The 14,155-nt window shown below is 42.3% G+C and overlaps 1 protein-coding gene and 1 long non-coding RNA gene across 20 annotated transcripts in view; one reads left to right on the forward strand and one right to left on the reverse strand.

Annotated features, from left to right (window-relative positions):
- Nucleotides 1–2,736, forward strand: part of Zmynd11 (zinc finger MYND-type containing 11) — an 82,439-nt gene extending 79,703 nt beyond the window's left edge. For all 18 annotated transcript variants that reach the window (XM_076939372.1, XM_076939369.1, XM_034509796.2 and 15 more), the window contains one exon: nucleotides 648–2,736. In XM_076939372.1, coding sequence (XP_076795487.1) covers nucleotides 648–770 — 123 coding nt within the window. In that variant the 3' untranslated portion in view covers nucleotides 771–2,736. The remainder of the gene's footprint in view (nucleotides 1–647) is intronic.
- A 545-nt stretch (nucleotides 2,737–3,281) lies between these two features.
- On the reverse strand, nucleotides 3,282–6,252 carry LOC143443346 (uncharacterized). 2 transcript variants are annotated; one of them, XR_013112247.1, is made up of 3 exons: nucleotides 6,133–6,252; nucleotides 4,443–4,557; nucleotides 3,282–3,496 (listed from the first exon to the last, which is right to left on the reverse strand). It is a non-coding gene; the product is annotated as an uncharacterized LOC143443346 (long non-coding RNA). The 2 variants fall into 2 exon arrangements; XR_013112248.1 differs by having other exon boundaries at nucleotides 4,434–4,557.
- Between the last annotated feature and the right edge of the window lie 7,903 nt (nucleotides 6,253–14,155).

A 14,155-nucleotide genomic window follows, 5' to 3' on the forward strand; every position in this document is an offset into this window, starting at 1 on the left:
GGATCCTGTAGTCATGTGGGTTAGAAGCACAGCCTGGTCACTCTGGCTTTGCTGCTCATCCCCCTGCAGGCGTCTACAGTGGTGCAGCCATTAGCCCACCAGCCCTGTCTGCCTAAAACTCAAGCATTAACTTTCCCCTCATTTCTTCTCCCACATCTAACAGTCTGGCCTCAACACTAGCCACCTTTGACCCTGCTGTCCCTCGTGGACTAGTGAAGAAAAGAGCTCTCTAGGTCGGGGTGTGGTTCCCTAACACATAGGAGCCCAGCATTTGACCCCGAGTACCCACACACCAAACGAAATGTACAAGTAAGGTAGGGATGGAGACCACCAGTGCTGGGTGTCAATCCCAGCTATGCAGTAGGGCTGTGATGTGGGAGAACAGAACTGCACATGCCCCTCCTTACAGACTCAGCTGGTCAGGAATGTGAGGGAAGAGCTACAGGAGGGCAGGGCCAGCTGACACGAGCTGGGAATGAGTCCAATAAGAGACCCAGGCAGATGCAATGCTGGGAAGACACCCGAGCTCTGACCACATAAGATACTCCAGTGCACATGCCTGAGCCACAGAGAGCTTTGCAAGCCTTAGAAGCGTAGTGGGCCCTGAGCTGTTGCTGCTGGCCTTATGTGTGCCCCCTGCCCTGCAGTGCTACAACTGTGAGGAGGAGGCCATGTACCACTGCTGCTGGAACACGTCCTACTGCTCCATCAAGTGCCAGCAGGAACACTGGCACGCAGAGCACAAGCGCACCTGCCGCCGGAAGAGATGAGCCTGCCGCCACCCTCACACGCAGCGGTTTTTGTTCCCAAGAAGCCAAAATTGTTTAGAATTTGCTTCCCATTTTGCACCAGCCTTTAAACACTTTTCGTGGTGAAATTTTGCACAGTAGTTTAAATCTTTTGTTAATGCTCCTCCAGCCTTTTTCGGGGGCTGAAGTAACATCAATGGAGGGTATTACTCTAAATCAATCTAATTGAGGATTTGTTGCATTTTCAGCAAATTTTAAAACATTTTTAGGTTTTACAGAAATTTTAACCTTTAAACAACAGATCTTAAAAAAACAACAGGTGAATACGAGAGAGTCTAACAGAGACAGACCAGAGCTGAATGTAAGAGCGGCAGATGCTTCAGAAGAACAGACTACCTGGCCGTGACCTGGCCGTGACCTTGCTGAGCTGGTTTTGTGCAGCTTGCTCACTGCTCACAGGCCTAGCCTGTGGCTGTGCTGGCGGCATGTGATTGAATATAGGGAACAGGGTTGACACAGCAGGGCTAGTCCTGCATATTTTTTCTTAAATATTTCCCAATTGTGTTTTCATTATTTCTTTTCGATATATAACTTTTATAACAAATTATTAGCTTTGATCTTGTAGTTTAAAATTGCAGGGAAACTGGGGTAATCTTTTACTGAGCTGGATCTTAGAGAAAATGAATATTTAAATTTTAAAGTTTGCACATTTCATCTTTGTCCTGACATGAGTGCTTGTAACAAAATCAGCAGCAAAAACAAAAATCAAAAGCCAAAAACTACCTGTACTCAGAACACAGAATTACAGCTGAGGCATACACGTTTATAACTGAGTCCCCCCCACCTCCCTAGTGCCACCCTAACCTACCCTGTGTCTCCTACTCAGAGGGAGAGAGCACGTGCGTGTCACAGAAGCCGTTGTGTTGTAGGGGAGGGTCATTGCTACTAACAAGTCCCTCACTGTACACAGTGAGGATGCATGCTACTTTCCTTGTATTAAAGATACCGTGATTTGTACAAAGTCTGTATTCTGCGGGATGTCTGGTTAAGAAGCATTACTGGTAGGAATGGATCGATAGTTGAATAACATTTTTTATACATAGATATATAAAAACAACCAGGAAAATTAAATTTCTTTAAAACTATCTCACCAATTGGTTTTTTTTTTCTCCTCCAAGACCCATCACAGACCAAACCAAATTCCTACTTTATCCTTTAGTTATTTTTTGAGGTTAGAGAAATAATTTGTAAATATTTATTTAGACCTTTGATATTTATTAAAGCAATTACTCACAACAGAAGTGAAAGAGTCGGGAGAAAAGCCTTTAAGACAGTTTTCTCCGGTCCATCAGGGTCACTCTAAAGATGAAAGTAAGGAGCCGTCTGTGAGACCTCCTTCCAGGTGGGTGCCAGTGCTGTTGCAGACGATGTAACTACTGCCACTCGGGGCGCGCTCTTTTGTGTAAGCCCATGAGCTCCCCCAGATCTTATGGTAACCGCACTAGCGTGGCCCCGCCCCCTCCTCGCTGCGTGTACCAGCACTGCTGCTGCGCTGCCCGAACAAGGACACTTGACAGTCTGTGATTGTTTTCAGGTCTTCAGACGTCGATCCACCCCTGTGAGAGCAAGTTATTGTGGGAATATTTTTGGTGTAAAATCATTCCAGAGTATGTACTATTTACCTGATAGCTGCATGAAAGTGAGGTTCCTGTTACTTTGGCTTCTTGTCTCTGTCGACACGGCTGCACATTTCCAAGTTACTACAGTGTGAAAACTGTGTGTTTAAAAAAAAAAAACAAAATTAAAAAAAGAGATTGTGGCCTGGTTTTGTAAAAGTTTTAGGTAAAATTACAATTGATTGTTTTAGGAATCATTAAAATTTTCTGCAATCATAAAGCTCTATCAAGGTGTTGAGTTTACCACTCTGCACATTGTAAGTACCCATTGTGGCTGTCCAGTTCTATGATGCGTTCTGGCATTTTGTAAGCTGCTCTGACTAGCAATATATAGATTTCATTTACTGTGTTAACATTGGTTAATAAATGTATTTAAAAAAAAAAAAACCAACAACTCTTGTCAATAAGCTGCTTTAGTTCAGTGTCTGGTGCCAGACACAACACAGCTACACCAAAGCTTCGTCGAGCGCTGCGAGATGCTCGTAGTAGCGGAGATGACGCCCGCCACTGTCGGGAGTCGGTTTAGAGCACTGACTGCTCTTGCAGACGGCCAGAGTTTGATCCCGTGTGGCCCTCACAAGTGTCTGTCACCCCAGTTCCAGGGAAGCCAGTGTCTTCTTCAGACCTCTGTGGATCCCAGGCACACACATGGTGCACGTACTATGCAAGCAATGCATTCATACACATAAATGTGAAAAAAGGAAAATTTAAGTGCAGTTCTTCACTTCAACATTTATATTGGATTCCATGGGCCATTTCTCAGAAATAAGAGGGTGTGATCATGTACTCACGCCTGCTCTTGACTGAACACTGAGCAGCCAGGGCCATCCTGCTCTAACTGGGGTGGCAGAGGGTGCCATCTTGCCAGTCTACAGCCTTCACGCCAATGTCAACCTGTCTTTGTGCAGTTTCTGCGTTATTTCATCACTGCCATCCAGTAGTGGGACTATAGTTGGGATGAGGTGGTTTCAGCTTGAACTTATTGTAGGAGTCTGAAACTTCCAACAGTCATCACAGAATATTCTGTTCATTTTGTCTTTGTCACTCAGCAACCAGCTCACCTGTGCTGAACTTAAAAACAAACAAACAAACACTTCATACCCTGGACACCCACCCCGAGTCTAGACCTTAAATCTAACAGTTGTGTTCAGAAAGGTTTTCAACTGAGAAATCCTTGAGTAACAGGTATGAGTCCATAACAGTGCAGACAAAGTGACAGTCTCACTATAACCAGCCCAGGCCAGAGCTGAGTCAGTGAGGCCTCTTGTGCCTGGAGACAGATAAGCAGCTCACATTTCCCAGTGCTTACAAACCTGCACCAGGACCCTGCATGGAAGTGGCTGCATTCTAACACATTAGAAGGAAACCTTTGAAGAAGTCTAGTCACCAATACCCTGGTCTGACAATCAAGACCAGGAAAGTACAGACAGGTGAATTTGAAGTGATTTAATAATGAATCTAGATATGCTTAACTGGTGAGTCACAGGAATCGGTCTCAAATTCTTGTTGGCTAATGCATCCACTGTGCTAGACTCAAAAACTTAATGACCATCCAAAAGGTGTCAACAAGTTCAACATCCTAAATGATACCTGTCACCTCAGCTGGCTTCTCCACTCCCTCCACACCCCTCACTGACTAAGATGGTGCAGCAAGCAACTCTACCTGTGTCTTCACCCAGTCTCTGATTTAGAGGTACACAAACCCAGTGTCAAGAGGCCTTATTCATGCACTGTTAGCTCCCACACTTCAGCACAGGCATCCTTAATAAGTTCCCAAGTGCTGTCACTCTGAGGACCACAGATGTATTACCAGGAAAAGAAAAGTGTCCGGCCATACACGAATGTACAAGACAAACTGCATAAAATCTTGGCCTCATGCCCAGGATTACCTTGTCCTTCAGGTTAAGAATTATTAACACAAACAAATTAATGAGACATTAATACATAGAGAGATAAATGGAGTTACTGTAATTGAGTTCAAATTGCTCACACCTACATAGACACCTACAGAGCTCACCCGGGGACTGCAGTCATCAGGATCCATGATGTGGGTCTGCAGCTTGGGAGACTGGAGATTCATCTGCTTGTGAACTTCCGGGTAGTATGAAGTCAGCTGACCAGAGACTATCACTCTTAAGAGACAAGTTTAGTTTTGATGCTGTGAAAACTCATGACAGTGAGTGTTACTGCATTGAATTCCATAAAGCAAACATGCTGGGACAGGGACATAGAATGCTACAGAGCTACAGAACTACAGAATTCTATAGAACTATAAATTTCTTAGTAGGCATATTGTGTTAAAAAAAAAGCACAACCAGGTAAAATTAATGTTGTGTTTCATCAAACATTTGCAAATAATATAAACTTACAATTATGGTCTCACATATTTGAGTCTGGCCACAAACTATGTGACCTTAAACTTCTGATCTTTCAGCTTGTACTGTCAGAGTTCTGAGATCACAGGCATGTACCACTGCATCGGCCATATGTGGTTCTGGGCATAGAATCCAGGGCTTTCTGCATGCCAGGCAAGCTCTCTACCTGTAGAGCTACACCCTCAAGTTCTAATATAAAAATTATGGTTAAAGCCATTTGCATTCTTAGTCTGTAACAAACTTTCAAAAACTATTGTTTATTACTTCCACCAAGTCTCCACTGAAACTAGCTGCACAGGCCCCAGTGCCCAGTGGCTTCTTCTGTCATAGACAAGTCCCTGTCTGTTCTGACTCACTGTGGTATTCACTAGCATACACATTTTAGAATGCCCAGGAGCTGCAGGGGAAAAAAATTAACTCCTGCTGGAATTTGAAGCTATTGTAATTTCAAATTTGAGAGCCTGGAAATTGTCTGGTCATCACATTCTAAGAAAAGTGAGACCCCCCCCAACTGAAATCCTGTAATGTGACAAGGATTAATCTTGAGGGGGTAGGTAAAGCAAAATTGTATCTGCATCCTCTAAGGCTAGGTAAGACAGACCCACAGGGAGATGAGCATGCACACCCTTCATGTAGGGCCTCACTGAAATCCCAACCCTCAAAGAACCAGCAAGACCCAAGCAGGATATGGAACAACAGGTGAGTGTGGAAAGGGTTGTTGATATATTGATAGGAACTGGCAGAAGATGAGAGCTTTGGGGAAAAGACCAAGATCAAGACCTAAAAATGCAGTTGACTGCTCCTCTGATGAGGAGTGTTTCTTCTTGGGAGGGGGCAGGTGTCATTCAAGGGAGGTTCATTCTCCTGATTTTAAGAGAAAAAACGTGACGGGACATCATTTGTATCCAGCCCTCATGCCCAAGTAGAACATCTCAGGCTTGTATTTCACTACCCTTCAGGGATATAGTAAGTCAAGCAATCCAGAGGAAGACCAATGTTGTGATCCAACATGGATGGGCTTCTAAAGCAGTCAAGGAAAAAAAATACAGAGAGAACTCTGCTTGGCAGGAGTCAGGGATGGGAGTTACTAGTGAACAGCCAGAACCCCAGTCATGCAAAATAAATAAGAACCAGAGACCAATAGCAACACTGCATAACTCCTGAAAGTGTGTTCATCTAGTGGATTTCACCTGTCCTTACCAGTATAAAAAAAGACTAAAACCAAGGACAAAACAAACAACACACAATGAATGCAAAAGCCCTCAGAAATACACCTTACACTGAGAGCCTGGATCACACCCATGAGGACTGCTGTTCCAGCATCACCCTTACCTGCAGCCTTGCGCGCAGACTCCAGGAGTGAAGGAAACCTCAGATATGTTCAAATTCTGTGTCCTGTGCCTTCCTCTAAACAGCAACACAGTTGCTCGTCTGGTTGCTGTGAGAAAATGCCTGGCAACTTAAGGAAGGAAGGAAGGAAGGAAGCATCTATTTCTGGCTCACCATTCAGGGTTTCAATCCATCACGACACAGGGAAGGCACAGCGGCTGAGATAGGGGGCTTCCTGGCATGCATCTGCAGCTGGGGAGCAGAGAGACGTGAATGCTGGTGCCCAGCTCACTTTACCCTATTTATTTAGTCAAAGACCAATGCCTGTCAGATGGTTCCACCCATATTCAAGGTGGATCATCCCTTCTGTCTATAAATACCCTCTCAAGCAATGAACTAAGTCTGGTAAACAAGATTAGCCATCACACACATACACACACACACACACACACACACACATACACACACACACCTATGATAAAAATCTAACAATTTTAGAACCACTCTAGCAATGTGCTATGGTGAATGTCTGGGAATGTGGCATGCACACTTACCCTGTCATCAGAGAATTTACAATGCCTGAATGAGGAATGGACAGAAGACAGATACTGTGAGAGAGCCAGAGGATGTCAGCAGAACAATTAGGACATGATGCCAGGTGGCTGCAGGTAATTAAAACATGGGAACCAAAAACACAGATAGAAGTCAACTGATAGACAAAAGATAGACTCTGAGCAGGACTGTCAAGGATATAAAGAAGCCAAAGTCCTCACCCAGAATAAGCAAATATAAAACAAGGGTTTGGGATATGGCTCAGTTGGCAAAGGGCTTTCTTATGATCGTTTTAAGAACTTGTTTGATCCCCAGAACCCATGTACAAAGGCCAGGAGTGTGTTGTACATTTGTAATTCTAGTACTTGGAATGTAGATGGGTGGCTCCTGGCAGCTTTCTGGCCATAGAGCCTTGTCTATTAGGCAAAGTCCAGCCATAGAAAAACCCTGTCTTAAAAAAATAAAATAGTAAAGAGAGGAGAGGTACAGAGATAGAGAGATAGATGCATAGATACATAGATAGATACATGGATACATAGATAGAATCAGGTAGTCACCTCAGGAAAGTTTAGAGTTACTTAGACACACCATATAGTATGGCCACTGTATAGTAAAACCACATAGTATAGTTCAGCCATTTTACTTCTGGGTATGTATACCTCAGAGGAAGGTAAGCACAGGTATCACATGTTCACAGCAGTGTTGCTCATCAAAAGTCACAAGTGTGTGTTTCAGAAGCCAATCAAAATGTAGCATGCATACTCTGCAATGAACCAAAAAACAAGCACTGCCTCATGGATGAACACCAAGAACATTCTGCTTAGAAAAGAGATCGTCCCAGTAATTTACATGTTGCATGGGTCCAGTTCCAGGACATTTCCAGAATAAGCAAATCTGTTAAAAAACAAAAAACAGGGGTGGGTATAGGATGAGACTAGAGTGTGGGATACTTAATGTGACTGCCAGAGGAAAGAGCCTCTTTCTCCCTGGAGTGAGCAGCAACTGCTCTGAAACAGGTTTGTGGTGATGGTTACTTCCCTCTAAGATGTACAAAAAGCCATTTAAGTTCAGGTTTTATATGGCCATGATATATGCCTTATTTCAATAAAGCTATTTAAAAGCATTCTTGATCATGACTGTAAAGAAGTTTAAAACTGACTCCCCTTCCGCACCCTCTCAGGGTCCAGTGGCTGGAGCAGACACCCAGCGGGTCTGCACCCTTGTGGAAACCATATCCTGAGATATCCCAGAGAGGCAGGTAAGGTCAGTCGTGCACCACCCTATGCCCCAGAGCCACAGCTGGGAGCAGGAAGCTTGCAGGACCCCCGCCCCCAGGCACCCAAACCTCTCCCCTGCAGAATACCACTACCCCTTCCGCCCCCCTCCAGATCCCGGTGGCTGGAGCAGACACCCAGTGGGTCTGCACCCTTGAGGAAATTGCATCCTGAGACATCCCAGAAAGGCTACTGACCTCAGAGTGGCAAACACCTAGCTGATCTGCTCCCGTGTGGAAACATATCCTGAAACATCCTAGAGAGGCCACCAACCTCAGAGCAGGGGACACCATACCCAGAGACATCCTAGAGGAGCCACAGAACTCAGAGCAGCAGACACCATATCCTCCTGAGATATTCTAGAGGAGCCACTGCATTCAGAGCAGCAAACACCTAGCTGGTCTGCTCTCACAAAGACACCTTATCCTGAGACATCCTAGAGGAGACACTGCACTCAGAACAGCTGGAGCTCAGGATCACAGGATAACAGAGACATCTGGACCCTGAGGAGTTCCAATACAAGCAAGATAACTGGAAAGACAGTCTCCAGTCAGAACCAGTGAGTGCAGGTAGCACTAGAGTTAACCAAATGGCAAAAGGCAAGCAGAAGAACGTAAATAACAGAAACCAAAGTTACTTGGCATCACCAGAACCCAGTTCTCCCACCATAGCAAGTCCTGAACTGGAAAAGCAGGATACAGAATTAAAATCACTTCTAATGATGATGATAGAGGACTTTAAGAAGGTCATAAATAACACTCTCAAAGAATTTGAGGAGAACACAGGTAAACAGATAGAAACCCTTAAAGGGGAAACACAAAAATCCCTTAAAGAAGTGCAAGAAAACACAACCAAACAGGTGAAGGAATTAAACAAAACCGTCCAGGATCTAAAAATGGAAGTAGAAACAATAAAGAAATCTCAAAGGGAGACTACCCTGGAGATAGAAAACCTAAGAAAAAGACCAGGAGTCATAGATGCAAGCATCACCAACAGAATACGATATAGAAGAGAGAATCTCATGTGTAGAAGATACCATGGAAAACACTGACACACACACACACACACACAAAAAAAAAAAAAAAAAAAAAAAAAAAAAAAAAAAAAAACCACGAAATGCAAAAAGCCAAAAGCCCCTAACCCAAAACATCCAGGAAATCCAGGGCACAATGAGAAGGCCAAACCTAAGGATAATAGGTATAAATGAGGGTGAAGACTCCCAAGTTAAAGGGCCAGTAAATATCTTCAACAAAATTATAGAGGAAAACTTCCCTAACCTAAAGAAAGAGATGTCCTTAAATATACAAGAAGCCTACAGAACCCCAAATAGACTTGATCAGAAAAAAATACCTCCTATCACATAATAAAACATCAAATATACAAAACAAAGAAAAAATACTAAAAGCAGTAAGGGAAAAAGGTAAAGTAACATATAAAGGCAGACCTATAAGAATTACACCAGACTTCTCACCAGAGACTATAAAAGCCAGAAGATCCTAGACAGATGTCATACAGACCCTAAGAGAACACAAATGCCAGCCCAGACTACTATACCCAGCAAAACTCTCAATCACTATTGATGGAGAAACTAAGATATCCCATGACAAAACCTAATTCACACAGTATCTTCCCACAAATCCAGCACTTCAAAGGATAATGGATGGAAAACTCTAACACAAGGAGGGAAATTACAACAAAGAAAAAAAACAAGAAAGTAATCTTCCAAAAACCCCAAAAGAAGATAGTTACACAAACATAATTCCACCTATAATAACAAAAGTGACAGGAAGCAACAATCATTTTTCCTTAATATCTCTTAATATCAATGGACTCAATTCTCCAATAAAAAGACATAGGCTAGTAGACTGGATACATAAACAAGACCCAGAATTTTGCTGCATACAGGAAACACACCTCTGTGACAAAGACAGACACTACCTCAGAGTAAAAGGATGGAAAGCAATCTTCCATGCAAATGGTCTCAAGAAACAAGCTGGAGTAGCCTTTCTAATATCAAATAAAATTGATTTTCAACCAAACGTAAACAAAGAAGATAAGGAAGGACACTTTATACTCATCAAAGGACAAATGTATCAGATGAACTCTCAATTCTGAACATCTATGCCCCAAATGCAAGGGGCACCCACATAAAGAAACTTGCTGGACAAGTCGTGACCGACAATGGAGTATTACTCAGCTATTAAAAATAATGAATTTAAGAAATTCTTAGGTAAATGGATGGAACTAGAAAATATCATCCTGAGTGAGGTAACCCAATCACAAAAGAACACACATAGTATTTACTCACTGATAAGCAGTTATTAGCCCAAAAGTTTGAAACAACAAAGATTCAACTAACAGACCACATGAAGCTCATGAAGAAGGAAGAACAAGTGTGGATGCCTAGGTCTTACTTAGAAGGAGTAACAAAATACCCAAGCGAGCAAATATGGAGACAAAGTGTGGGACAGAAACTGAAGGAGAGGTTGTATGGAGACCATTCCACCTGGGTATTCATCCCATGTGCAGTCACTAAAAATAGACGCTGATATGGAAGGGAAAGTGCAAGCTGAGAGAAGCTTGATAAGGCTGACTCCTTAGAGGTCCCCCAAAGTCTGACGTACCCAGAGGCAGATACTCACATCTAACCATTAATCTGATCAAGGGTTCCAAATGGAGAAGTTAGAGAGAAGACTGAAGGAGCCGAAAGGGTTGGTGGCCCCATGAGGAGAGCAACAATACCAACCAACCAGAGCTCCCCAGGGTCTAAACCACCAGCCTAGGAGCACATAGGGAGGGACCCATGACTCCAGCTGTATATGAAGGGGAGGATGGCCTTGTTGGGCATAGGTGGGAGGGGAGATCTTTGGTCCCATGAAGGCTGAACACTGAGTGGGGGGTGGGGAATCTCAGGGTGGGGAGGTGGGAGTGGGGGGTAGGTAGGGGCACACCCTCATAGAAGCAGGAGGAGTGGGGGATGAGATAAGGGGTTCCTGGGTGGTGGGGGGAATGGGGTAAGGGGATAAAATTGAAATGTAAATATTATATCCAATAAAAAAGGGAAAAAAAGAGAAAAGCTGTTAGAACCAACATCTTTAATAAAATGTCAGGCCTCTAAAAAATTATCTTGATACTAAAATTTGTTTTGAGAATTGTATATTGCAGAATACATAGCCTTGGTGTATCTACTCATCAAGCAAGCTGAGCAGATCTGCTCAAACCTCTGAGGTCCTGGAATTCCAGCTGGATGCAGTGAAGACACAACGTCAGAGGCTTATCAATTTACTCTTCCCCCCACCCTTCTTCTAATATCTCAAAGCCTGTAATCAGCTTGAAGAAGTTAATGAAGAGTCATTGCCCCTATTCCCTGGGTTTGGGGACTAAGGTGGTTAATATTGGGCTGTCTTTCTAGGGAAAAGTAGTGGTTTTGTGGGAATAGGGAGGATTAGCTAGGACTTATTGCATAGCCATAACTTATTGGTAGAAATCTGTATAAATATTATCAAGATGAAGTTATAATTTCTTAAATAGTACAAAATTTACTTTGATTTCAAATTTAAGGTTTTCATTGGTACAAGCTTCTTATTGACATAAAAGTGAGATGAATATTGATACTCTCATGGGCACTGTGTCTGTATAATACATTTAGGAATACAAGGCCTAGATCCAGTCCTTCTTTAACTTTTTCAACTGATTTGAGATGGTTAGCCTGTGAGTTAAGGGACTATAGCAAATTCATGGCTTGGAGTTTATTGTTAGGGTGTTTTCTATATTTTATTTAGAAATAGCTGAGAGGAGTTAACAGACAACAGTCAGTCCAGATTACCTTACATGGATAGTTGGTTTTCAAAACGTCAGAAGTCCATAGAATTGACATTATAAAGATTTCTATATTAATGTTCATTTTGATTAGAGACCTGTCTGCTCCTGACAGCTTCCTGTCTTGGATTCTAAGAAGAAATTCAGCATCTTTGGAGTTACTCCAGTTGTGTGGTGACAGCCACTAGGCAAGAATTGCCTCTTTTCATTTACAGACAAATTACTCTCCAGAAAAGGACACACTTGCAGAATAGTTGACTGATTATATCTGCCTAGACAGAGTAATCGGCCCTTAATAATTCTGCATCACTAAGGTCTGTCAGATGATCCTGGGCCAGAAGGCTGAAGATCAAATGCTCCAACTTTTGTAGTATAGGGAGTGTCCAGGTGTTCAGCGGTCTCTATAAATTGGCTAAGTTTTAGAAGCTATGCTTTGTGCTTCCCATAATTTTAGTTAACTCAGTCATTCTGGATTTCTGATAGGGTTGAAAACTTATAGTCTCATAGCCAATCCTGGCTATTTACTTTGAGAGAAAAGATTTGAGTGGATGGTTTTCAGCTGACATTTATTCTAAAGCCAAGAAAAAAGCCAGGTTGAGAACTAAGTGTCTTAGGAGAGATGACAGAGGTTCTGGTTAGTCAACAAAATGAAGGACTGGGTATTAGGACTATCTTGTACCTCACTGGTACAAATCGGCTCAAATTGTGTTTTGAGAGAAAAGTTTTATTTTAACAGGAAGGGTGATATGTAGGAGGAGCTAAGGTGGGAGGAGTACCGAGAGGAAGAGAAGGAGTAAGGAGAGGAGGAGAAGAAGGAGAGAAGAAGCTAGGTAATGAGAGAGAGAAAGGGGAGGGGGGGACATGGAGGCAGATGTTCATGTGTCTCCACCAGTCAAAGATAGTTGATATATCTAGGTTGGTTAGTGGGTTACACTTCTGATTGAGCATTATCAAACTTATAAAGCCTTTGATGAACATTTTTAAAAAGTATGTAAAAGCAAAAAGAAAAAGGGGGCATGGGATAGGGGTTTTCTGGGGGGCGGGGATGGGGAAAGGGGATGGAATCTGAAATGTAAATAAAATATCCAATAAAAATGCAAAAAAAAAAACAAAACAAAAAAAGAAAAATAAAAATTAAAGCTAGCCAGATATTTTATCACAAATGGCACCATCCCAGCACTGCAAAAAAGTAAAAAAAAAAAAATCCATTTGTAATATTTTCTGTGAAGTTCAAGGGTTATGAACTACTTTTCAGAAAAAATATGATAACCTGGCACAACATTATTTAAACATACAACTATCAACTATCCTTATAAAAGTAAAAAAAATAAATAAATAAATTAAGAGTACCAATAGCATGAAAAAATTCTTTGGGAGGTATTTGTACTTTTTTTTATGTAGTTGTTGTAGATGAAATATGAAGTATTTAAAGGTAATTATTTGTCAGAATGACAGATGTATTTAATATTTGAGTTATTAATCTTAAGTTTTGAAATCCATTGAAAATATGCACTTACCACACAGGAAATGAATGATATGATGTCATAATAAAAGTAGGATATGGCTTCCCCACTTAGGCCAAATCAACTGCCCAATATCCTCCCATGCCATACAGCCTGCGTGCCTCCTAGGAAGTCCGAAGTAACTAAGTACACAGGTGAGACTCTTGCCCAAATACCCATACCAGCTAGAATATCCACAAACCCCAGCTGACTTGGTACCTTTCTGCCCTGCCAAGCTCTATGTTCATTCTGGTCTTCTTCTCTACTGTGGTCTGATACCCTCCCACACCCTACAGACTGTCTGCCTCCCAGGAGGTCCACAGTAACCATGAACACAGAAGGCCCACCCTAACCAAAGACAGTACTATCTACCTCCAAGGAGGCCAGCTCCAGTCAGAGACACCCAAGCCTGTTAACACCAGAGATAACCATATGGTGAGAGGCAAACACAAGATCATAAGGGACAGAATGCAATGCAATTTGGTGCCATCAGAACCCAGTTCTCCCACCATTGTAAGCCGAGGCTACTCTAAGACACTTAAAAGCAATATAATGAATGTCTTAAAATTCCATCTCATGAAGATGATAAAGGCCATTAAGGAGGATATAAGTAACTCCATTACAGAAATATAGAAAACCACAGGCAAACAGGTAGAAGCCCTTTAAGAAGAAACAAGTAAATCCCTTAAAGAAATAAAGGAAAATACAAGCAAGCAAGTAAAGTATTAAACAAAACCGTCCAAGAACTAAAAATGGAAATAGAAACAATAAAGAAAACACAAATGGGGGCAACCCAAGAGATAGGCAACTTAGGAAAGAGAACAGGAGCTACAGGGTGGGAGAGGGGAGGAAAAAGGGGAACAGTATCAGGTATTGAGG

This window comes from Arvicanthis niloticus, chromosome 8 (assembly GCF_011762505.2).
Source record: "Arvicanthis niloticus isolate mArvNil1 chromosome 8, mArvNil1.pat.X, whole genome shotgun sequence".
NCBI classification, from domain to species: Eukaryota; Metazoa; Chordata; class Mammalia; order Rodentia; family Muridae; genus Arvicanthis; species Arvicanthis niloticus.